Source organism: Canis aureus, chromosome 22 (genome assembly GCF_053574225.1).
Source record: "Canis aureus isolate CA01 chromosome 22, VMU_Caureus_v.1.0, whole genome shotgun sequence".
Classification (NCBI taxonomy): domain Eukaryota; kingdom Metazoa; phylum Chordata; class Mammalia; order Carnivora; family Canidae; genus Canis; species Canis aureus.
In genome coordinates this window covers 39707419-39732891 of record NC_135632.1, presented here as the reverse complement: position 1 = coordinate 39732891, position 25473 = coordinate 39707419, and the positions used below count along the sequence as shown (strand labels likewise).

Here is a 25473-nt window from a genome sequence, read left to right as displayed (position 1 = left end):
ATTTTAGCTCTTCCTTCAGATGTTGCCTCCTGCAAGGGGCTACTGTTTCTCTTCCGGAGAGTTTGCACAGCAAAATGCATATATATACACACATATATTCATATATATGTTCTTTTAGAAATTCTTGCAACTGGAATTACACTACAGATAATGTGTATAGGTAAAGTGGCTTTTTAATTGAACAATATATCTTCGATATGTTCTCATGTCAGCATATAGATTGTTTGCATCCCTTTTAACAGCTACAGAACAGTCAGCTCTGGGATGGTATCATGATTTGTGGAATCTCTCCAATTTTTCTTTTACAGACAGTGTTCTGCTCATATTTTGCACACGTATGCAAGTGTATCTTCTATAGGGGAACTGTCTAGCAATAGAATTTCAGTGGAATTCAGTGGGAATTAAAAATTCTGCTACATATTACAAATTGCTCTCAAAGACAGAGCTGAATATATACTTCTGCGGTAGTGTGTGAGGGCTATTTTCCTATACTTTTGCCATTAGGAATGAATATCAAGTGCCTATTTTCTTACTAGTTTTTATTTTTAATATTTATTTATCTTTAACTACATTCTATACCCAACATGAGGCTTGAAGGCAGAACCCCGAGATCAAGAGTCGCATGCCTCACTGACTGAGCCAGGCGCCTCTCTGGTTTTTAATTTTAGAAGAAAAATGGTGTCTTGTTTTAATTTCTATTTTTATACTTATGGATGAAGTGAGGAGTATGTCTCACATATTAGCCATTTGTGTTCCTCTTGTTTAAGTGTCTTGTTCACAGCCTTTGCACATTTTTCAATTCATTTGGTCTCTCTAATATTTTAAAGCATTCTTTTTATATTAAGCCAATTAGTTCTTCATAATGTGGCAAGTGTGTTGTCCATATCTTGGGCGCACTTCAGAGATAAGTAATGGTAGTAATTACGATTGCAGTCACCACTGTAGAATATTTTCCATGAAGGATCCCTTAACATGAATCGGTTTGAGAGTCAGACTCTCCTTACATCCCTTTGTAATTTAGTGTTAGTTTCAAACGAGACTCCAGAATTGAATGTGTTGCTGTCGAGGAATACCACCTGGGTGAGCCAGCATGTTGTTCTGTGTTTGTGTTGGCTGTTTTGGAGGGAGGTACAGCATCTATGGGAATATCCATGAACCAAGATAGATGCTTCTCTGTCCTGAAAACATCATCTAGTGAGAATCAGGTGGTCCTCTCATTAAGAGCATTGGCTACATGGAGCCCCTGTTATCCTCACCCTCACCTTCTCCCTGGTCCTGCTTCTTGCTCTGAACGAATGTGTATAGATAGACTCATTTGGCATTGGTTCTGCTTTTGGACCCTGTCTCTCCATCCAGGGTCTGATGTTGCTGGTTTTTAGGGCAGTTTTATGCAGAATACTTATTAAGTTGGAAAAAACAATAGTAGTTTGTTTCTCAAAAATGAAGCACTTAAACTTTTTTTTTTTTCTAAAGACTTTAGGTTATGGATGGCATGATAAAGTAACCAATTAAAAGCAAAATATCACATACTGAGGGTTAATTTTAAATTGGGGTGTTTGTTTCATGATCATGCTTTATGAATGAGATGAAGAGTTAGTGTACAGAAGCAGAACATGTGTCAAAATGTCTATCCAAGTAACAGAAAGCCGGCCTTTGAGAACCCTCGTAGGGCTAGGTTATGTTGGGGAAATGGAAACTGTGCATCAGGGTAATCTAAAAAACAAACAAACAAAAAAGGGACAAAACCAGGAACTTAGTATTTAGAGGAGTGTAGGTCCCACCTGGGTACATTTGCACCTTAAAATTCACGGTCTTCTTTTTGTGCTAAATACAATAACCCACAGTTCTGATCATTAATAGTGCTTACCACACGTGTTCACGGTCCCCTAGGATGACTACAGCTGTCTCAGATTTGCCTTTGAAGTTTTCACTGAATGAAGCATTTGAAAATGGGGCAATGCAGAGCATGATAATGTGACAGTTTTTAAAGTAGAAGACAGAGTAAGCCTCATTTGGATTTTACAGCAGTGCAATAATAGGGAAAAATATGAATTGTTACAATTACCCTCTTAGATCCTAAGTATCAATTCACACTTGAATAAAAGTACAAAGAAACCTCCTTTGAATATCCTCGGTCACAGTGGCGAGAGAAATGGGCATATATAATGAGAATTAAAAAGCAGAGAAAGTTCCTGCTATTTGAGCCAAAAGGTATTGAGTGGGATTTAGAGATTGTAGTTTTAATAGTGCCTTAGTGGTGCTTCCTCATTGTGGAATTAAGAGCTGTGGTGGTTTTTGTTCTGGTTTCTTTCTATTTTTTCTACAAAACACTACAGCCTGTTCTCCCAGATGCTTTTCCGTCCATTCATATTTACAAAAATCCGGAAATATACCAGAAAACTCCTTTTGAGAAAAGTGAAAAGTCTAAAATTGCCCAAGCTTTGCATTGTTTCTAAAATGCTCTTGATGTACTTACAGCACTTAAACCATTGGCTCTTCTGAGAGTCAGAAAATAATCATCCAGAAACTCGACCTTTTGAAGTGAAATGGTGTAGATCTGCCCGACTTAGATCCTTGAAGGCTGGGATGTAGCCAGGGTACATACTGATAGGTGCCTGGCACACAGGAAATCCTCGTGTGTTCTGTGTGGCCTGGAGAGAACATTATCTGCAGAGGAGTCCTTAATGCACTTTGCTTTTTCCATTATTCATGATGCAGCCCCCTTTTGCCTATAAAGAACAGTAAATGCCTCTTGCTTTTAATGACTTGTAAATCAAAACTATTCTGTGGTTTGCAGTGCCATTGGCTATTTCCTTTGTGTTATGGTACCCTTCCAACACTTCCATTGGAAAGAATCAGTTGGGAATTTCTAAATGAGAGGCATAAATGATTAAAATGGACAGATACAATTCAAAGTCAGAATGAAGGGACCGCCTGGTGGGGCCACTGATGAAAATGCAATCGCCCTCTTCCAATCAAAGTTTATAGCTCTCCATTTCCGTTTTAGAGCTGTCAAATGAAATTTCCAGAACCTGAAATTTCTTCCACTTGTGCCTACACAGGTATTTGAGAGCAGTTGTTCATTCGTCCATGTTTGGATCCCCTTGCATCTGAGGGGGTCCAATGTCCACACTAGGCACTCAGGATTGGGTTTGGAGATTCAGAGGAGGCCATCAGCCCATCTAATGCTAGTTTTCTAGCAGGGCTAGAGCCAGGCTTCTCACATGCCCACGGCTTTTCTCTGCTGCCCATTGTGGCCCCTGGGGCCTTCGGTGGTTAGAGTAGTGTTTCTCCAATGCTAGAATGCATCAGAAGCACCCAGAGGGCTTGGTGGAATGCAGGTTCTGCAAGGAAATGGGAAATTTTTCAGTGGGCATAGGGTTTCAGTTTGGAAGATGAAAAAAATTCTCGAAAGCTGTTGCACAACAGTGTAAATATAGCTAACACCATTGTACTTAAAATAGTTAAGATGGTAAAAAAGAAATTGAATTGGGTATAAAGGGATTCATTTATCCTAACTCATGGAACTCTACACTGAGAGTCATTGCACCATATGTAAATTATACTTCAACTAAAACATATAAGTCCCAAACCCCAAACATCCACAGTTCTGGGCTCTCTGTCCCCAGAACCTGAGACTGGAAGTCTAGGATGGGTCCCTAGACTGGCTTATCCCTGATGGTTTTCTTGATGGTCTTTGTTACTAATTTCCCAGTGATGCCAAAGCTGCAGGTCAGGGAAATACACATGATGTAAACCCGATTCACAGCTCTTCCTACAGCTGCTCTACTCTCCCTCATGGCTTTGCACCTTTTCTCCAGTCCCTAACAAGAGTTCTGGCCTGTTAACTGTGCATAACTTGTAGAAAAAGCAAGGCACCCTAGCAATTAGTGGCGTCAAGTGTAGAGTCTGGAAGCATTACTAACTTGGTGTCATCGACCTGGGTTTCATTGTGTTTATTCTCTGAATAAAGGTATTTACCATGTGGAGAATCAGAAGAAATCCATCACCCAGCACAAAGCATAAATCAATAATAATTTTAACTGCGGCTGTAGAAAGTCAGAATTCTATTCTTGGTGTTCATCCATGGTTACAATAGAAGCAAATCATAGATAGTAGAATCCCTTTAAGTTTTTGGGTCCAGAATCCTTTTATTACTATTGGTTACCCCCAAATATATCACTCCATCATTTTGCTTCTGAAATGACAGTATTTGTAAAATTGTTCCTTTGTGCTTCATTAAGGATGTCAGATTTTCAAAATGACCTCTTCTCAGTGAGCTTTGGGTTACCAAGAGTTAAGTAAAGGTAGGCCTGGCAATGGCCTGTGAGTAACTATGGCAAAGTTCACCCCGTAGGGTTTTGGAGGAGGGAGGGGTTGTTCCTGACCTGGGGTCACTGGAGTCTGCATCATGAAATGGGGTTGTTTTTGCAGAGAAATAGCAAATGGTAGAAGGCAGAGACATGAACTGGAAGGCCATGAAAAGCATAGAGCAGTACTGTCCAGTACAACATGCTGCAATGATGGGAATGTTTGTATGCTGACCAATATAGTAGCCACGGGCTGCATGTGGCTGGTGAGTACTTCAGATCTGGCTAGTGCCCTTGGGCAACTGGATTTTAAATTTTATTTTTAATTGATTTACATAGCTACGTGTGGCCAGTGGCTACTACACTGGGCAGTACAAGTCTAGAGGGTGCTGTGAGGGTGGTGTTGATTATCTAGGTGAGAGGGAGTTCAGGTGAGGAGCAGGAGGGAAAGGGAGAAAGGGGTAGATTGAGGAGAGCCTTAAATGTTGGGCTGACCAACAATGCAATGGGATGGCATTGAAGACTTTTGAACAGAGAAGAGGGTATTTTGGGGAGAACATTCTAGTGGTACAATATAAAGCAAAGTGTAAGAAGAGGAGCTTGTAGCAGAAGGAGAATCTGCACACTGTTAGGAGCATACAGTAATGTGCCTGAGGCCTAGGGTGTGATGGCAGAAATGACAGGATGTGTAGACCAATGGATGTCTAGATGGTGGGGCGCTGGGAGGTGTCCATGCACCTAGACACCTCAACTCTGGATGATTTAGGTGTGGTGAACAAAATGAAGAAGTCAGTATGCTGATGGGGCCCTTTTAAGGTCTTTGTTGGATCTGAGAGGAGGGAAGGTGAGCTTATAATAGCTTTCCCCCCCTTGAATGCTACCTGCCTGAATGGATCTTCTTTGCTGTTTGATGTTGCCCAGGGGTCACTAAAATGTCCCCATCTGTAGGCACTTCTGGCCAGTCCAGTTTTGCTTCTGGTTCCACCTGCTGCCTTCAGTGCTCGCTTGTTTCCTTATCTGCCTGCCACCAGCTTTCTGCTTTCCCTGTGATTCATGGGCCCCATCATAGCTTACAGTTTGGTCCCACAAGGGGAAACCCCAAACCAGAGCACTGTCTACTCAGCAAGGCCACAGGTTCCAAGAGGACTATTCTATAGGAATACTGTGCATATTCCTCGATCCCCAGGACCCTGGGATCATGACCCGTGCCAAAGGCAGACACTTAACTGACTGAGCCACCCTGGCGCCCCTATTTATTCATTCCTTAAAAAATGTTTTATTGAGCATGTGTTATAAAAACCAGCCTTTTTTTTGGGGGGGGGGTGGATTCTGCTAATGAAAACCTGTATTAGACAGGAGTTCTAATTAGACTGTCATGAGTTTCAGTTAGGGTAAGCTGACAGCCATAAGGCCACTACTTTCCACTCTCTGGTTCCTGGCTGATGATAGCTCACAGCATTCTTTTTCACAGCATTCTTTTTTCACAGCATTCTTTTTCCCGGATCCCAGAGGTGGGCTTCTAGGTCCATATCAGCCTGGAGCCCTAAGTAGCCCACCCAAATAACCGGTGTTCCTCTACTGAAAGAGATTTGACATTCCAGTTCCAACAGGAAAGCAGATGTGCAGTTGCATAAATCCAATTGATGAGTGCCAAATCGGATGCCTTAGGGGAGCCAAGGAATCTTTTGTTAGGATGGAGGCGCCACCTCCGCTGCTGTGATGTGTGGCTGAACAGTCTCCAAGGGTGAGGTGGGACTTACGGGTTCTACCCAGGGCCAGGGGGAAGAAGATCCATGTGCACTTCTCAAGTAGATTAGTAGCTTATCAAATGCAGAGGCCATTTCTTAAGACCATATAAGACCATGTCTTAAAAAAAAAAAAAAAAAAGACCATGTCTTGTATCTTCAATATCTAATGTGGGTGTTTGAGGCAGTTGGGGTGATAGCACCTCTTGCAGCCCGGGTACCTGCTCACCATCAGCCCATCTAAAGGAGGTCTTTTACGCTTAAACCATTGCTTTTCCTCATACCGGAACCTAGGGAGGCTAGAATGGGTCTTGCAAGAGTTTCGTCCCCTCCCTTTCCTGGGCCTTCTAGACAACTTGAGTAGCTGTGAAGGCAGCCCCACTGTTCATGTGTGCTTGGCTTTGCTGCCCTTACTGCTTTGTATTTGTCTCCTCTGGTTCTCAGATCTGCATGTGAGCCTTGGCTGAGATTTCTATGAATCCCTTCCTGGTGCAGCCCTAGATTCCAGAAGTAATGCTCCCTGATGGTCAGGGCCACGGACCATGTTGGGGACCCTTTACAGCCACAGAGCCCGCTCTGTCCTTTTGCGGGGGGTGGTCTCACAGTGGAGCTTGTATGGCATCACATAGCATCTGAAGAGATGGCTAGAAGGATCGGGGCTGTAGCAGTGGCTTCTAGATCACTGCCCACTGGTGTCAGCAGCCCCCCCCCCCATGTGAAAGCCTCAGGCTCTCGAGCACAGTGGCTGCTTACTGAGCGTTTCCTCTGGGCCTGGCTTCAGGCTCAGCACTCTCCATGCTCTGTCTTCTGTAGGCCTCGCGGCGGCCACCTGAGCTGTGGGTAGTTCCACCTCCATTTCAGGGATGAGGAGACGGAGCCTGACAGGTGGAAGGTAGCGGATTTGGGATTTATATCCAGGCCGTCCCTCTGGCTTCGCTGCCTCCCAGAGCTGCGGCGATTGTGTTCTCTGTTGTCGTGCTCTCTTTCCTTTCCTTTCCTTTCCTTCTTGAGACTCTGAGCCCGGTGCTCACAGGCTTCCATGAGCCTGGACGTGCGGCCCGTGCTGCCTGTGTGACCGGCGCCCTGCAACCCCGCTCGGCTTCGCTTGCACCAGGCCTCGGTGAGCTCCCGGCCAAGCTCTCGGTCAGTGCGGATTGGGTTGCAAAGCTCCCGACTTTGGCCGATTGAGATCGTGTCACAAAGCAGGCGACACAGCGCTCGGCTCCTGTGCGTTCTCGTCGCGCATGTGCCCTTCCCGCTGTTCCCGGTGCCGCTGGTGCGGGTGCGGCCCCGATGCCTGCACGGGTTGCCCGACGGGCGCCGGCCCGCTTGCCTCTGGCGCCCCAGCTGCAAAAAAATTGCCTCCCCCTTCGCTGCGGCTGCCGCTTCCTTTCGGTTGTTTTGTACCTTCTAAGATTTGCTTTGCGCCTTCTCAGTTCCTTTCTTTTATGCTTTCATTTAAAAATGGTTTCTGAGCAGCTATGAGGGAATGAGAAAAGGGCTGATGTTATTTGCTATGAACGCTTCTCTCGGATATTTGTTTTAAAGGAACACCTGTCGCATCCTCTTGGCATAATCGTGTCTGATCATTCCGGCTGATGACGAATGCCCCCCACCCTCTCCCCCTGCCCAGAAGTGACTTCCTTCTACCTTCCAGGGTGTGTTTTATTTAAAATGAACCTTTCTGCAGGTCGGCCCCTTTGCTCAGGAAGAGCATCTGTCCTTCCAGTCTATGAGAGCCAAGTGTGGTAAATGTGTGTGTATGTGTGGTTAGAGCCAGAAAGCCAGCGCATCCACTGGGAGGCAGCAGAAGGATTGTGATGTCAGTGGCCACCAACTCAGCCTCTCCAAAACGGCAGGGGGGACCAGCCTGCTGTGTGGACATGCTTGTACTTGAACCTGTCAAGGATTAGAGCCAACCCATCCATCAGGTTCCCCCCCTTGCACAGTGGCCTCATTGTACCTACCTCCAAATGGCAAGATAAGGTCCTCCAAATACAGTGGTGGCCTTCAGGGCACAGTTGGTCATCTGGCTTTGGATGTGGCTCCACACAGAAGATTGTACATGCGAGGAGCCTAGCCTTCAGCAGCCGCCCTGCGTCAGGGCCAGGGGGCGTCAGGTGTACAAGACGTCATCCGAAGACACCTGTCTGACATCAAGCTCTTTGGCATGACTTCTGACCAGAGGAAAGCATCCAACCATTCAACTGAGAGACCCTCCGCTCAGCAAAGATGGCCTACCTTTGGGGAATCCGAGACAGGCACAAAAGAGACTCCTCCTTCAGGGAAGAAATCCCACCTGTGCTAAGTGTGGTAAAGACAGTAGGTCATTAGGAGCAGCTGCGTTACATTCATGTGACAAAACTGTATGTCTGTGTGTGTCCTCGGGGGAGATAATTTTTCGAAGCATGTAATAGTGAGTGCCTTGCACCTGATAGTCATGTGATCTAATTGTCTTATTGGGGAATGAGAGACAAAAATGCCAAGGGAATTTGCTGGACTGCTGGCCATCTTTGTATGCTCTGTGCTATCCTGCTGCTATTGACTTGTGTATGAAGTTGGGTTGGGTCTTCAAATTACGGCTATGCCAGTTTTCCTCACCTTGGACTGTTAGATCGGACTTATTAGGATGTAAAATATTGCTAATGTGAACATAGATGATGAGGATCAAGTAATGATTGTGATAATTTCGTTGAATATGCTATAAATAGACGAGAAAAATGACTAGAGAAAGAAGGGACTCAATACTTGGTTTGGTGGATTCCATAAAGGTCATCCACACCTGTAACACCAGTGTCCTTAGAACAAAAAGTAGTTTCAGTCGTTGGTCCCTGGGCACTTGTATCTCTTAGACATGTAGACCCCTTGGCTTGTCTTCCAGTATGCACTGTATTTGTCTCCTTTCTCTTCCATTTATCTATCCTTCCAATCTCTTTGCCCCTCTAACCTCGAATCTGTGTTTCAACTTGACATTCCTATTTTTTTCTAGAACCTCTCATTTTTCTAGCAAACCAACATCTGAGGACTTTCACCCTCCCAATAAACAAAAGCATATTTGTCCTGGTGGCCAGTATTGCATGTCATTGCATGTTGTGTGTCATTGTGGAAGTGAGAGGTAAGTTACATAGGAGGACACCTCATTGCCCGGTTGCTCCTTTGCTCTGCTGCTTGATGACATGGCCTTTCTCTCATTTGAGGGTGGATATCTGAGGGTGGTGCTTTGGGTCTTTGCCCCCACCTTCTAATTTTCTGTGACCCTCAGAATATCAGATACTCTTTCTGACAGCCAGGTTTCCTCCTCCTCCCATAGAGACGATATCTGGACAACGCTCGGGCCTTTGGTGTGACCCACTTTACCTCGTGCCTCTGTGCCAAGGTAGTAGTGTGGGGGCAGAGATGCCAGGCTCTCAAAACATTGAGCTGCAACATGCTTGCTGATGAAGTAGAATTTGATGTTCAGTCTCTATTTGCTTTTATTTTCCTTGGTCAAGTAGACTTTTAGGGTAGCTGCAGATCACTTGCACTCAGTGGATTTTGTGTTCTGTTGAAGGTATTTATCTACTTAAGAATACCGACCTTAGGACACAGATGGCAGCAGGAGGTGCCCATCTTAATCTTCGCTAGTGTTAGAGTAGACCCTTCCTACTTGCATGTCTGTGATGTAAGGGCTCTAGCATGGCCTTGCTCTCTGTTCACCAGAAAAAGTCTTCTTTTAGGGTCAGGTAATGTAGCCACCTAGGCTTCTTTCTGAATGCCTCAAATCTAAGGATTCAGCCCTTTGCATTAAGACACTAAGTTATTAGGCATTTACAAATAAAGAGGACATTAGTAGATCAAACTGCTTATGTTGGCCTCAGCTGTCTGTGAGGACCAGTTAAGAAAGTAGGAGGGAGGATCCTGAAGAAAGAAGTCTGGGTTACATGTACTTGTCTGAGGAAGAGGGTGGGGGGGGGAGTAGGTACCGGTGTGGGGGTGGGACGGGGCTTGTAACAGGCAAATGAATGGGCCTTGAAGATAAATATCTGTTTCATGTTTTTTTCTGGAACTGACCCAAACTGTAGTTCAGTGACGTGTGTATTGAATAAAATAGATTGGAATTTCCATCTTGCTTGGAATGTGCATTTGTCTTACAGAATTAAGATTTTTGTTAAAAAGAAGAGGTGGAAGCAGAATTCAGTGTTGCCCCTGCACCGTCGCCCCCCCTTGAAAGGACTGCTGAACCTACATAACCCTAACCCAGGTTGTGATTCTGCTTCTGGCCCAGAGCTGGTGCCTCATGGATATGCTGCCCGGTACCAGATAAGAAGTAGAGGTGTGTGCTTAAAGGGAGGAGCTTGTCTGCCAGGTGCCAGGACCATCTGACTAGAACTCAACCCATCCTGAGAGTCCATCTCTCTCACGTGGTCCCAGACCCTTTGATCCACGAGAGGCCTGAGATCAGCCCAGGGGCAGATCTTCTTCTAAGAATCCAAGGAGAGCGTGGACCTCCTCTCTAGAAAATGCCCAGACACACAGTGTTTGTCTCAAATATGCATGGTGGTGGTAGATCTCTTTAGGTGCGTCCATGGTGCCCCGATGAAGAACCCTTGCTCTGTAGGGGCACTGTTGTAGACACGCCGACGAGTGACCCTAAACTCTAGCCTGCCACGAAGCTATTTCCTGCCCATCACATGTCCCCCTGTTTGCTAATGGGCATGAGTCACTTGATTTTGAGTAGCACCATATGCCCTGAGGTGCTCGTGCGGTAGAAATATTGACTCATAATTTTTGTTTTCATTAAAAACCTCATTTTTCCAGGGCCTGCTTCTCTCTAAAACATAGATTCCATTTTATCTTCAAGCTGGCATACGTTTTTATGGCTGGGTTGGCTTCTTTGCAGAGATCTCTAGGGGGATGGGGGGAATTTCATGATCCTTCTTGCTTACTCAGTCTTAGGAACTTTCTCTCAGCATTCATAAAACCATTTCTCATTTTCAGTTTTCTTCTGAGATTGAGAAATACTGTTCTGTCACCTTGGAGCACCTCGAGGCAGTTGTCACGGCTTTACAAGCAGGAATGCAGCGGGATTGGAGGGTGCGGGCATGCAGGGGCCCCCAGGAGGGAAGCAGAGCACTAAGGGTGGGAGAGTGAGGATGTGGAAGGGGCACATGGGCCTGATTATGGAAACTAGATCCCGTGACCTTATCGATGTTTTGGATTTCACAGCAGACCAGCAGAATCGACAGACTCATGACCCTAAAAAGGGAGAAGTTTTTCCGTCTTTAAAATGCCAACAAAGTTCTTCAAATTCTGCATTTCTTGCAGTGCCAGTTAACAGTGGGTGCTTTGTGGATGCTGAGAGATCTGTATTTACATCGCCAGTTGACCTCTTTCTAACGGGGTTGACCAGTCGAAGACTCCTGCCTTCTTTCCTCTTGCCCTCATTTTCTTTTCTTTTTTTTTTTTTTATTTTTTATTTATTTATGATAGTCACACACACAGAGAGAGCGAGAGAGGCAGAGACACAGGCAGAGGGAGAAGCAGGCTCCATACACCGGGAGCCTGACGTGGGATTCGATCCCGGGTCTCCAGGATCGCGCCCTGGGCCAAAGGCAGGCACTAAACCGCTGCGCCACCCAGGGATCCCCCTTGCCCTCATTTTCGACCCACAGTGGAGGATGGTGTCACCTTTCTGCAAAAGATTGACTTCCAGTATGGGTGGAATTGGGGTGTCTTCTAAGACATGCACTAACAACATGATGAATGAAACCACCTTTAAAAAAAAAAAAAGATTTTATTTATTTATTAGAGAGAACACAAGTGGGGGAGGGGCAGAGGCAGAGGAAGAAGCAGACTCTCCACTGAGTGAGGAGCCCAACATGAGGCTTGATCCCAGGACTCTGAGATCATGACCTGAGCCGAAGTCAGATGCTCAACCGACTGAACCAACCACCCCTCCTTTTTTTTAATCCTAATTATTCACTTGAGTTTGGGTAGGAGAGGTTTTTGTAAATCATACGATAAGTAACAGGGCACATTTCTCAAGAGGCTCTGGGAGAGAGAAATATTGCTGGATCCTTGGCAGTTTGCTGGCTTTGGCAGTTTGCTGAGGATCCAAGCCATTGATGTGTGTTGGGCTCTTCCTGGCCTTTCTTCCCCTGGGAAGGGCTCCCTTGAGCTCTGGCTTCTAGTTGCCCTGGAGTGAGTCAGCTTCTGGGGCCCATGCACCAGCCTTAATTCTCTCTGCTGTAGCCAGAGTCTCGGAGAGGCATCACCAGACACAGAGGAAATGTAATGTTGGATCAATGTGGAAGACCTGGGGAGGTTCACACGTTGATATGTGTACTTAGTATCATGTGGCAGGATCTTGCAGAAAGACTTTGGCTACCAGAAGTCAGGGACAAGCTGGGTTTAATTTCCATGTAAAGCAGACAGCAGGAGGAAGCGTGGTCCCGGGTGGTCTGTAAGCACGTTGCAGCAGGTGTGGCAGTGAGCGGGGGAGGATGGAGAATGCCCTGTGTGCTGGTGTGTGGACAAATGGGAAGTCACATTTTCAGAAGAAAGGATCATTCTGCTTCATAAAGCTTATGGCAGCCTCACTTGAGCAATTGATTTGTTTAGTCTGCATTCCGTGCTTGGTGAGAACAACTCATTTCGAGCAGGAATAATTGCACTCAAAATGCAGCTCCCTTTGCTGTGGAGATGTTTAAGGACTTTGCAGGCCACAACCCCCACATCCCCCAGGGAGTGCATGCTGGTAGCTTGATTTGTGTTTGATTGTCTTTTTTCCTGCCAAAGCAAGATGCCCAGGGCATTGTCCTGTCCTCCCCGCAGCTGCCCCTGCATTGAGGGTAAATCTGCCAACACAGATTACTGCCCACCAGGTCACTACACAGGAAGTAGCCAACAGCAGCACCTTTGCCATCGGAAGGGATTGTGTCTGAGCTTTCTGGCTTCTGGTGGCGTCTAGTTGGAACTGTAAAGTCCCGGTGAAATGAGACAGCTGTACACCTCAAAACTGAAATCCAGAGGGGCAGGTCAGTGGGAAGATGACCCTGCTATTCCTAGCTTTCCAGCCAATTCCAGCTCAGTGGCCTGGGCAGCAGCGGGCACTGAGCCACAGCAGATGGGTGTCAAGGAGGTAAAGCTGTAGGAGAGGTGGGGTGGCCTCCAGAGCCCCTCCCTCTCCAACCTCCCGGCATGAAATCCTGGCAGCCCATTCCCTACCCCCCACCCCTAGATTAATCTGGTGAGTCTTTTGTGGAGCAGGATGAGGGGCCAAGGATCCTCACTTATTTCAGTATATTCTAGCAAAATAATTTTCCAGGGATGTCAAACAACACACATTGCAATGAGGCTAGAGACCAGGCACACAGTGGGGAGAACACCACTCTTGTCTGGGGGAGAGCCTACCCCCCATGGGCTTTGTTGCAGTCTTTCCAGCTGTCACTCCAGAGTTGGGGTCAGTCAGAGGTGATTGAGAATAACTCGAGAGGGGTGTCTATGGAAAATGTCTGTCTCGTTGGAGATTTTTTAAATGCCTACTCCTGGGGAGAAGAGCACCGTACTTCCTCCGCAGAGTGTTGGTAAGGAATGGCCAGCCTGTGTATGCTAGGCTGCTCAGTTACAACCCTCTTGATGGCTAAAACACCCTTGGGGTATTGGAAGTGCCTTTAGATAAAACGAGATGATTCTGTCCAATGGGGTTTATAAATCATTAGTTTTTGCATAGACACATGGGCAAGTCTGTATCCTTTTAGATTTCATACCTTGAGCTCCTGCATCTCTGTATATTAAGTTCATGGGTCTGACCTGTCATTGGTAATTAGAAACATGTAACATTTTTTACAGAGTGGTTCAGCTTACGTGTAAATAAGTACCATAAAAACACAGGTAAACATGAAATGGGGCATCTGGTTACTTCTTTCAGTAGAATTCCAAGGACAACTTTACACGATAGTCAGAGTTCTTGATATTGGGGTCTTGAAAATGTTGTGCTCAGTAATCCCTCTCATACATTCTGCTCATTAACTTGCCTGTTAACTATGTAATTTGAAAAATCATAATCAAACAATTCAATTAATAAACTTGCATTGAGGAAAGCCAGGTCCGTTGCCTAGCATGAGTTTCGGCGTTATAAAATTTCCACATTTTCCTTTACATTTTTATTTTTGTCTCCCTTTCTCAATTCATGCCAGCTCTGAGACTTTTTTTTTTATACTTGCTGTAGTGATGTTAATTGATGTGAGTAGAAATAGTCTCAGAGTAAATTTTCTTGTAACTAAGGTAATTTCAGTTTGTCCCAGGGGTATCTGACTTTTGCTTATTAACAAAAAAGTTTACATTAGATATAAAGTGTTCTGGGTTATGCAAATTAATAGGAAAATATTTTACGGGAATAGTCCAGGTAAGGGAGCTCATACCCATATAGTTTTTTTTGAAGAGCAAGCATTTTTTTTGTTGTTGGTGGTGGTGAATTAGAAGATTCATTAACAGTGGATGATGGGGAAAACGAATGGGCATGCACAGTGGCTAAAACATCCCAAAAAGGGCCTGGGCCCCAAAAGAGTCCTTGTCCACCCTGTGTCTAATAGTATTGGCTTACAGAGGAACTATTTCTGGGGGCAGGATTTGGCTCCTTCTGTCATTGCTAAGTATATGGGTCCCTATGCTGTGCTTCTAACTTCTGCTGGGGCAGCTGGTGATTCTTACTGATGATCTTGTTTTAGCCAAACTCAGGCCCTGAACTGGTTTTGTCTGAAGATGAAAAAAGTGACACTGAAGATAAGGAAGAGACAGAGTTGGGTGTCATGGAGGATCAACGGAGTATAATTCTTCATCTCATCTCACAGCTCAAACTGGGAATGGATTTGACCAAGGTAGGTTGGCATGTCTCACTGGGTTTGCAGCCAATGGTTTGGGGTCCATCTCCCCTCACCCTTCAAGACTCCCCTACTCGCTTTCTTTTCACTGTGGTGAGCCTGGGGAAGTAGAGTGGGGTAAAAGAATGACACTCGAGCATGGATATTCCAAGGTACAAATTGAAAGGATGTTTTTACGTGAGTGGTCATCTCAGAGCCTGAGTGTTGCATTTGACTCTCTAGAGGAGCTGCTCTTCTAGCAGGGCAGGGTGAGCATCAAGAAGGAGCACATGAGATGATAGGGAAAATTCAAGATAGGATTTCTTTGCCTCCTGCTGTGTTCTAGAGAAGGTTGAAGATGTAGGGACAGTTGTGGTATATTGGCCTCAGAGAGAACAATGGAAGGAAAGAAAATGGTGGACCTGGGAGTGAGGCCACCATGTGCCTGGCCACAGCCTGCTGCCAGCTTGCATGAGCTTTAACAACCAGTCCCCAAAGGGCAACCTTGTTGGGAATTCAGATCCCATCATCCACCTGCAAAAAAACAGACCTGCTGTTTGGTTGAAGTGCAGCCTGACCCTTCCTGGTGCTGTGCTCAGCCACAATTCTTCCTGGCGGGGGGCGGGGGCGGGGGTAGCATCAAGAAAACCTGGTGTCTTGATGGTGAGAGATCCTCCCTCATTCCAAGTGGTGGTTTCATTCTGGGGGCAAGTAGGGAAAGCAATTCTGTATGTAGCTGAAGGGTTGTGTGGTGGCAAGCGTGGGGAGGGGGGGAGTGCCCACCTAGTTGCATTTCTAGTCAGATACTATATCCAGATGGGCTCCCTGGAAGTGTGTGGTAAGATGGGAGGAGGCAGGCAGGACACTCCCTCAGGGCCCAGACTTGTAGTAGGTGCGATATCAATCTTACCCTCACCAGGAGCTCCCTGTGCAATGAGACTGTGTGGTCCAGTAGAGGGATGGCTACTGAGGAGAGACCTAGGAGGAGGGTGTGCTCAGGAATGGAGGTTCTAGAACCTGAAGGCCAGCCAGAAAAAATGTGGACATGATTGAGATGGTCAGCGCCACTGAAGGCACCACCCGTGGAAGCTGCCTGGAGGGTAGTTGGTTTGTTTGGCTGCCATGACAAGTCTGGATACCACAGGTTCACCTCAGACTGTGCTGGAGGCTGGAGAACCGGGAGGGGAGGGGAGGGGTGGGTGTGAGAGATTCTTTGAAGAGGAAGATGTCAAGATGGTGACTGCTTACGGGAAACAGGAGTCAGGAGCCTCAAAGATGACAGAAAAGCCTTTTCCACAGAATGTTTTCTGTGTCTGAATGTGAGCGAATCTGATTTCTGGGAGACTCTGGCACTTTAGAGAACATGGTGGTTCCATGCTGGGAATGCCTGACCTCAGAAGGTTCCCTGCCTTGGCCACTCTCTTCCCTCCGCTTGGACCTGCCCACCAAGCTGTGAAGACCTGCTCTGTATTACCCTGCCTAATTTCCCTCATTTTAGCCTTCTAGCTCTAGAATGGTGCTGCCCTTTTTGTTGGTGGAATCATTTAAATGCTTGCCTTTTTATTTATATATTTATTTTAAAGATTTGTTTATTTTAGGGAGTGAGAGGGAGCACAGGAGGGGAGGCTCAGAGGCAGAGGAAAAGGGGGAGAATCTCAAGCAGACCCCCTGCTAAGCATGGAGCCCGACTTGGGGTTCTATCCCATGGCCCTGAGATCATGACCTGGGCCAAAATCAAGAGTCAGATATTTAACCAACTGAGCCACCCAGGAGCCCCTAAATGCTTGCCTTTTTAAAAGCCACCTCTTTTTTATTCTTGTGGATTTGTGGACGCTTCACATAGAGCTTGAGTTAAGATCTGGTGGAAGGAATGTGGGTAATAATGTGTACTAGTATGATCTAAAACCACGTTTCCAAACTGGGTCATGACCCATTGAGTAGGTTATAAAACCAATGTAGTGGGTCAGATGATCATTTCTAAAAAATGAAATAAAATACAATGGAAAAATCTCAGAGTGTACCACACACGAAATTTTTATTTTAGTTCTGTTGATGCATGTGTACTGGGTCACGACGTAAAGCATATTCTCATTGTGGGCTGTATTAAATAATATCTATGAAACATTGATATCAAATCATGAATGGTATAGGAGAGGGAATGTCAGAGTCACTGAAATTATCCAGGTCAGATGTGGAGAAACACAATAAAATACCAAGAGGACCCTATTAGGGCAGGTTGAGTGTCTCAGAGACCTCACATTATAGCTCTCTTGTTTTAAAATAAAGCCCAGGAACTGTACATCTCCTGTTATTTTGTTAGAATATAATTGCTTTGCATATCTGGAGCCACGGTCTGTTCCTTAAAAGGGCAAATGTTAAAATTTATCCAATACTCAGTCGGCTATTTGAAAGAACGGTTTTCTGAGCCCGTAGTTCATTAGCTTATTTACTGGGAAGAAGCTATTATTCAAAAACCAAGGGAAGATTTGATGAACTCAAACAGTTGAGAGAAGAAGAGGTAAATATTCTATTGCATCATAGAAAGGGTGAAGACAGCCTCTCTTTCCTTACTGTCTCCATTTCTCTTCTTGGCATTCGCCTGTGTCATTAAGTTAAGCTTGTTCTGGATTGGCAGTGGAAGAACTTAGCCTGGATGGAGCATCGGATGAGCATGCAGCCTGGAGATTAGATCTTCTTTGGCTCAAGAACGGAGCTCTGGTCACTCTCCATAAAACAAGAATACCGCCCCATCTTTGAGGAGGTCGCCAGTATTGACACACCCACAAGTCACCGGCATGGCTGGGCATCTAATGTGACATTTTGCCTTAGTTTATTAATGGTGGTCACCAGACGGGGCCAGTTTCATGGGTGTGTGACCAGTGGAGTCACACAGCCCCCCCATGCTCAGAGGCTGCCCGTGTTTGATTGAATGTTCTGCTGTTGCTCTCTTGAAACTCTTAATAATTTTTAATAATAATGGGGCATGCATTTTCATTTTTCACTTTGCCCCACAAAATATGCAGCTGATCCTGCCTTGAAAAGCACCCCTGGCTGCCCTCCTTCCTCAGCCATGCTTCTGTAACCCCAAATTGCTGGTGACGACCTCTGCTGCATGACCCGCTACACTTCCACCAATTATGGGTAGTATGGAAAGGAGAGGGCAAGAAGGAACTACAGAAAGATGGTGGGCCACAGGCAGGTTCTTTGAGGAAGTGATGTGTAGTTTGAGCCTGCAGGTTGGTGGACATCGGTGGAAGGCAGGAGAGGGCATTCCTGGCAGGAGGAACAGCATGGGCGAAGCCAGAGAGCATAAAGCAGCATGGCTGGAGTACAGTGTGTGCTGGTGAGTGGCACAGCTGAACCTCAAGTGAGGAGCCATATCACATCCTGTGGACCCTTCTGGGTCACGTGAAGGAGGGCAAACTTGATCCTGAGGGCCACCAGAAAGCCTTGGAGGGTTAAAGTGGGTGAGAAGCATGAAGAGTTGTTCGGAGGTGCTGTGCTCCACCTGGGCTCCAGGGAGAGGGGCAACAGAACACAGGGTGGAGCTTGGAAGTCTGGGACCTTTGTGACCTACTTTTCGGGGATCTAAAAGACGACACTCAGTAAGGTATAGGTTCACCTATTTCCTGAGCTGCACACCTGCCCAGGTGTAGTGTTCTAGACACAGGGAGTGTCAGCAGTGAATAAAACCTCCAGCATCCACACCTCCGGGAGCTCATGTGGTGACAGATGGAGGCAGACAGCAAATAAGAGGGAAGAGAAGAATACAGACATGAGTTTGGTGCCGAGAAGCAGAGCCCAGTGGGAGGGTGAGAGGGGACAGTGCTGGGGAGGGGGACAGGCCCTCTTAGATCTGTTGCTCAGGAGGAACGCTCCCAGGTGCCACTGGAGCAGAGACAGGATTCAGACAGGGAGGTCAGCCCAGTGACTGTGCAGTGGAAGTATCTTCTGGCCAGATTGGGCACGAGTGGAAAAAGGCCCTGATGGCCCCTGTTCAGCTTTTTGAGGGTGAGCAGGGATGCCAGTGTGGCTGAATCCGAATACACTGCATGGGTGGGTTGGCAGGAAATGAGGTTGGCAAGACAGCAGGTCTGTATGGGGGGGTACTCCTAAGATATGGTAAGGACTTGGAATGTTCCTCTGAGTGATGCAGTGGCCACTGAAGAGTTTTGAGCAAAGGAACACATGGCCTTTTTTGTACTTATAAAGGATTATTTTGACTCTTGTGTGGAAGGTTAACTGGGGTGGGGGTGAGTGGGGTATGGGAAGCAGGGGGAAGGGTGGAAATAGGAAGGAGGTGAAAGAGGATGGCAGAGTGGTAGTGGCAAATTTTGGGTGTCCCTGCTAGATATGGATGTCCTGATTGTGTATGGATCAGATGTGGAGTGTGAGGGAAAGAGGGGTAAGGAACGACTCTAGGATTCTGACCTGAACAACTGGAATAATAAAAACTAGAGCTGCTGGGACACCTGGGTGGCTCAGAGTTTGAGCGTCTGCCTTTGGCTCAGGGAGTGATCCCGGTCCGGGCTCGAGTTCCACATCAGGCTCCCTGTAAGGAGCCTGCTTCTCCCTCAGCCCGTGCCTCTACTTCTCTCTGTGTCTCTCAGGAATAAATAAGTGTTTAAAAAAACAAAAACAAAAAAAAAATAGAGCTGCCATTTGTTTCAGTTACCTATTGCTGAGGAATAAACCACTTCAAATGTCAGTTTATTTTTATTTACTCATTTATTTATTTTAAAAATTTATTTATTTATTTTAAAGATTTTATTCATGAGAGACACACAGAGAGAGGCAGAGACATAGGCGGAGGGAGAAGCAGGCTCCCTGTGAGGAGCTTGATGTGGGCTCGATCCTAGGATCATGACCTGAGCCGAAGGCAGACACTCAAGTGCTGAGCCACCCAGGCATCCTAAATGTCTAGTTTAAAATAACCATGTTGTTCATTCGCGGCTACACAATCTGGGCTGGGCTCAGCTGGGTGGTTCTGCTGTCTTGTCCATGGTCACTTTAGTGTCTCTGGTGGTTTGGTTATGGCTGGACTTGGCTGAGACAACTGGACCTCTCTCTCTTTGTGAAGTCTTAGGATCTCTACCCATCTATCCTTCCCATGTGGCCTGACCAGCTGGGGAGCCACATGTCTTACTTGGTGGCTCAAAGGTCCCATGAGGACAAGCATGAAGCTGAGAAGCCTTTTTAAAACTTAGGCCCCAGAGTGGCACAGTGTCACTTCCTCTGTTTGATTAAAACAAGTGCTTTCCAGGAGCTGTGGTTCATTGAAGGCCACCAGTGCCATAGACGACCACTGCCCTTTACGGAGAAGGGGAAGACCACTGGAAGTGTGGGTTGGGATGTTGGGGGTTATCACAAATTCATCACAGATCTCTTGAGTCTGAGGTAGCCATTCCTTAGACAGCCAAATAGAGAGGATGTGTAGGCAGTTGGTGTAGAAATCTGAGGGTTATGAGTGAGGTTCAGGTACAAGTTTGAGAACAAACAAGGAACAGAGGGTGTAGGAAGCCAGGAGATGGCAATGAGTTCCTCTAGGAAGTGAGGGGGAAGATGTGGGGGAAGTCCAAGGACAGAGTCCCATGATACCCCAACACATTGAGGTTGAGAGCATGAGAAGGATCCCGGAAAGGAGGTTGAGAAGGGCAATCAGTGAGGTAAGCCAGAATCCAGAGGAGTGTGATGTCCTCAGCCACAGGAAGAGAAAGAACACTTCCAGAAGAAGGGAGCCCTTGGCTGTGTGGAATCACTGTGGAGGTGTCAGGAGAGATCAGGCCTGGAAGTGGACCGTTGCATTGTTTTTGTCACGGTCTGATGGGGTGGGTTCGAGGGAGAACAGAGAGAACGGTGGCGGCAGAGAGTAGAGGACCGTTTCAAGGGCTCTGACTATGGTAAAAGGGGAGCAGAAAGGCGGTGGAAGCTAGAATTGGGAGACTTGGTTTCTGAAGATGTCTGGTACTGGTGGGGATCGAGAGGAAGGGGTGGTGGCTGCAGGAACCCGAGTGGTAGGAGGGCATGGGCGGAGGCCACCGCAGGGCAGCCGTTGCCTCCAGGGACCAGGCAGGGCCCCGGATGCAGACAACGGGAAATTGGCAGGAGAGCGGAGTAAGCAGGCTGCCGGGGTGGCACCCCAGCTGGGTTCCCTAACCTGAGTGCCTCAGTTTCCTTACTGTGAATGAGGGGCAGCTGTCCCTTCCACGCGGCTGCCCTGTGGGCGTGGGCACCTGACGTGCGGGGCTGCTCAGAGCGGTGCCCGCTGCCGGGAGGTGCGCAGGGCCTGCCTCGTGATGATCGAGCCCTCTCCCTGGACTGCTTCGCTTGTCCCAGTGACAAAAGCAGCAGGAAAGGAGCGGTCATCTCGGGGCGACCCAAGGTAGGAGAGAGGCCAGTGCCCCCACAGGGCCACCTAAGTAAGTTTGGGTCGCGGAGGCTAAGTGAGACCGGTCCGTGTGTTGGCTCTTTCCCTCCAGGAAGGTTGAGCTGCAGGTGGAGGCATGGAGGAGGAGAGGAGCTGGAATAAAGTGGGGCTGAGGCTCCGTGGGTTAGGACCCGAGGGGGAGAAAGCGGCAGAGCCTCGGCGCGGGGTAGGGGAGGAGTGTCAGGCGGGGCCGTGCGTGGACTCCACGCTGGTGAGGCTGGACACGAGGCTGCGTGGGGATGGCGCACAGAGCAGGGTCACCAGGTGTCGGTCTGGGTGGGGCTGGGATGAGACGGAGTGAGGTGAGACATCAGGGTTCACAGGTGGAGAGTGCAATGCTTGAAACTGAGATTATGGAGGAGGAGAGTGGGCGGTAGGGTAGCCAGGTGGCCTACATGGATTCTTCTGGAGGGTTTAGCCTGAACTCCAATTTTAGAGGATTGGGTGAGAGGGAGATCTTCTAGAACAGTGGGTTTTGAGCCCTTCCAGCTGATTCCATGGAGCAGGTGGGAGTTTGGGGGATGGAATTGTGGCTGAAACTCTAGCGCAAGGCAAAGGGACAGAGGATGGGGCTCTCCTCTGGGCATGAGGCCCCTGAGCCTGAAGATACACGGCGCCTGTCCCGTTAAAACCTGAAACTGGGTTCACCTCTCGGTGAGTGTCAAGCCAAAGCTCACAACCAAGCCAAAGACTAAGAAAAGGAAGAATTTACTTGCAACCAGCAAAGGAGAACACCAGGAATCTCTCCCAAGGCAGTGTCTCCCCAGATGACAAAATTGGAGAAGTTTGGAGCTAAGGATGCACACGAAGGGACTTGCACGGTGGTGAATACAGCATGCAAGTGGGGCAGAGGTCATCTGAAGGTGACAGAGTTTAGGTCAAAGTCAGGAAGCGGCTAGGATGACCAGTTCTCTGGCTCCACTTGCTCCAGTGTCTGAGCACTTGGGGGACTTTAGACCTCGTAAAGATACCTCCAGAATGTGCATCAGGTCCATCTTTACTTCTGAATCTGCCCTGGGAGTTTTACCACTGATTTATGGTCTCTGATGAGGCTTTCTCCTGGCCTGACTTTGGCTGTTCGTACCTTCTTTCACAAGGTGGCAGGGGGGTGGGGTGCCTCAAATGATGTTTCTTATGTCAAGAAAGCTGCGTTTTCCTCTTTCTTTTTCCAAGGACCCCTAACTCTTTCTGCTTACACCAGCAATTATGGCAGATGAGATTTTTACTTTGAGAGAGAAGCTTGCTGAGATAATTCTTAAATTTCTACGATTCCTAAAGAATCGCTCAGATTGTCCTAGTAGCACTATTTGTAAAACCAGGTGGAGATTCGGGGCACTGTTGTGGTTTGGTTGACCCCCATATCACAAATCCCACTACAGCAAACAGCCATGTACTCACCAGCAGGTTTGAGGAAGAGAACACTGTCATCGCCTATGTACTCTGAACTGGCTGCATAACCTTCCACCAAGTTGCTACATGGTCTTGGACCCCCTCAACAAAGAGTGTGATGGGTCATGTGTCTCTCTGCGGCTTCTTGATCCTACCATGATGTAGAAAACCTCTTGGATCTACAGGTTTCCTTCTTTGTTTCACTAGGCTAAATTTCCAGGTTCAGCTGTGGTATGCAAAAGATCAGTGTTGCTGTGGATAAGCTCCTCCTTCCAAGGAGGAAATTTTAATGAGAAGGGTCAGAAGAGCCAGGGTTTATCCTGGAAATGAACCCCCACTGGCACAGCTGTGGGTATGCAAAGTCCTGCTCCTCCATGTATTGTGTCCACTTCCCTTCTCGATGCTGTTGGCTCTTCTCTCTAAATCTTGTTTCTAATATGCTATCAAAGTCCACTTTCTCTCCTGAAATGGTTGCCTCTTAATAAAAAACCCAGTAGTAACCTGGCTTCCTGAAGTTTGTCTCGATGACTCTATGTCATGGAGGGGGCCAGTGGGTGTCATTTCCCTGCTTCTTCCCTGTGCTATTGGCAGGAGCTCTTTGATCCTGCTTTTCCAGTAAGACCTCTACTGAGTGATTATGAGTCTTCTGGCTTTCGGGGGGGGGGGGGGGGGGGGGGAGGGCAGTGAGGGATCCAGGCTAGGCCTAGACTGCGCAGAATTGGTTCACATTCCAGCTCTTTCTTATTTGGTCTTTCTGGGCTTCAGTTTTCTCATCTGTAAAATGGAATTGTCATACCTGCTCATAGGTTGTTCAGAAGATCTGACAAGATAATGTAAAATCCAAAGCGCTGTGCTTGGCTTGAGTTCTACATCTGTTTTTTGTTTGAAGATTTATTTATTTGAGAGAGAGAGTGAATGTGACTAGGAGGAGCAGAGGAAGAGAGAGAACCCCCTCAAGCCAACTTCCCATTGAGCATGGAGCCCAACGTGGGGCTCGATCTCACCACCACTCAGGAGACCATGACCTGAGCTGAAACCAAGAGTCAGACGTTCACCAGCTGAGCCACCCAGGTGCCCCTCTGTGTGGTTTAAGTTTGAAACATTCATACGTTCTTACACACTTGTCTTGTTTTATACAATTATTTTTCCTTTTTTCTCAAATAATTTAGTATTTACAAAAGCACCTGAGGTAGTCCTAGGTGTTGCTCTGGTCATTGAGACTTACTCTTAGTCTTCAGCTTTGTCACTGAAATATTTTATGACAGGTTTGTGTCTGATCTATGCTGTTCTGTTCTTCCCCGAGTCTCCAGGTGAAGCTGCTGGCCCCTGATTATAACAGCCAGCCCCAAGTGAGCATGTACTATGTGCTAGGGGGGCTCAGGGCTAATTTTGCACTCATTTCATACTCACAAAAGCCCTAGAAGGTTGGTATTCTTATTTTTCCTGTTTTATAGCAGAGACATTGAGCCTAGGAGAGATGAGCTTGCCCTAATACACATGACTGTACCTGCCAAGAGCTGAATGTCAGCTCACAGCTTCGATTCCCTTCTGCAAGCCAACATCTGGGACTGAGAGAACCCAGGAATTGATTTTCACAGATGAATCTCTCTTTATGTAGTAGATACCTTCTTGGAAGAAGTAAAATTTTATTTCAAACTCTTCCCATCTAACAAAAGTTTTCCTTTTTTTTAAAAGATTTTATTTATTAGCGAGAGAGAGAGCGAGCGAGCACAAGCAGGGGGAGCCACAGGCAGAGGGAGAAGCAGACCCCCCCACCCTCACCCCCGCCCCCACCCACCAGCCGAGCAGAGAGCCCCTGTGGGGCTGGATCCCAAGACTCCGGGATCATGACATCATGTGACATCATGCAGAGGTTGTGACACTTTAAGGAAAGGCAGGGGAGCGTCCTGTGGGCCAAGGATAGGAACCACTGGCAGTGTAAATTATCTCCTCTTTCTTTTGTAAGGTGTAGTTTCATGTTCTTCCCCTGGTTTCCTAAAAGGATTACTTAGATTGTCCTCGGTGGGTGGTTTCAGCTTCTCCCTGCCTGCTCCTTTGGGCGCGCCCGCCAGTCTAAGGACAGAGCTACGGAGACGATTCTCGAGGTTATTAAGTTAGCTGGTGTTTCTTTGGAGAAAAGTATCCCTGCTCCTGGCCGTTCTTTGCAGAAGCCTGCTGCTGTGTTCCCTTTGCACGGGGAAGGGACTCTCACTCTTCTTGGGGACCAACCCTCTGACTTTCTTGGTGGGCGATTGATTTCCGAGTTCTAAGCGCCCAACCTGAAGATGAGTTACTTACTTCTAGATTGATGCAGCTTTAAATGTAATTAATTGTTCTCTGAGTCCCGAACGCAGATCTTCTCTTTTTTTTTCTTTCCCCAAAGTAGTTCATTGTCTTAATTATGTTAATGGGAGAAAAGGCAGCCCTTATTGATGGCTCGATAAATCTGCAGTTGGGATTCCAGCCATTTGGACGCTGTCGGTCTGAACAGCTGGGCCATCACTCATGTCTCCATTGGAGGCAGACAGCCCAATTAGCACTCGCCACTTCTTGGCTCTGTGTCTGCAGCGTCCACTGCCCAAGGAACAGATGATTAAGTGACTTATTTGCAAAGGCGTGTGCATATGCGCGCACACATACACACACACACACACACACACACACACACACACACACACGCAGGGAGATCCCTGTGAGAGATAGAAATCTGCTTTAGTAAAAAGTATGATCTTACCCGAAATGTTCAGGATCCTGGTTTTCAA

At 47.1% G+C, this 25473-nt stretch overlaps 1 protein-coding gene across 3 annotated transcripts in view; it reads left to right on the top strand.

Moving 5' to 3' along the window:
* OSBPL10 (oxysterol binding protein like 10) overlaps positions 1-25473 on the top strand; it is a 295297-nt gene that overhangs the window by 248100 nt on the left and 21724 nt on the right. For all 3 annotated transcript variants that reach the window (XM_077865546.1, XM_077865545.1, XM_077865547.1), the window contains one exon: positions 14764-14913. In XM_077865546.1, coding sequence (XP_077721672.1) covers positions 14764-14913 — 150 coding nt within the window. The remainder of the gene's footprint in view (positions 1-14763; positions 14914-25473) is intronic.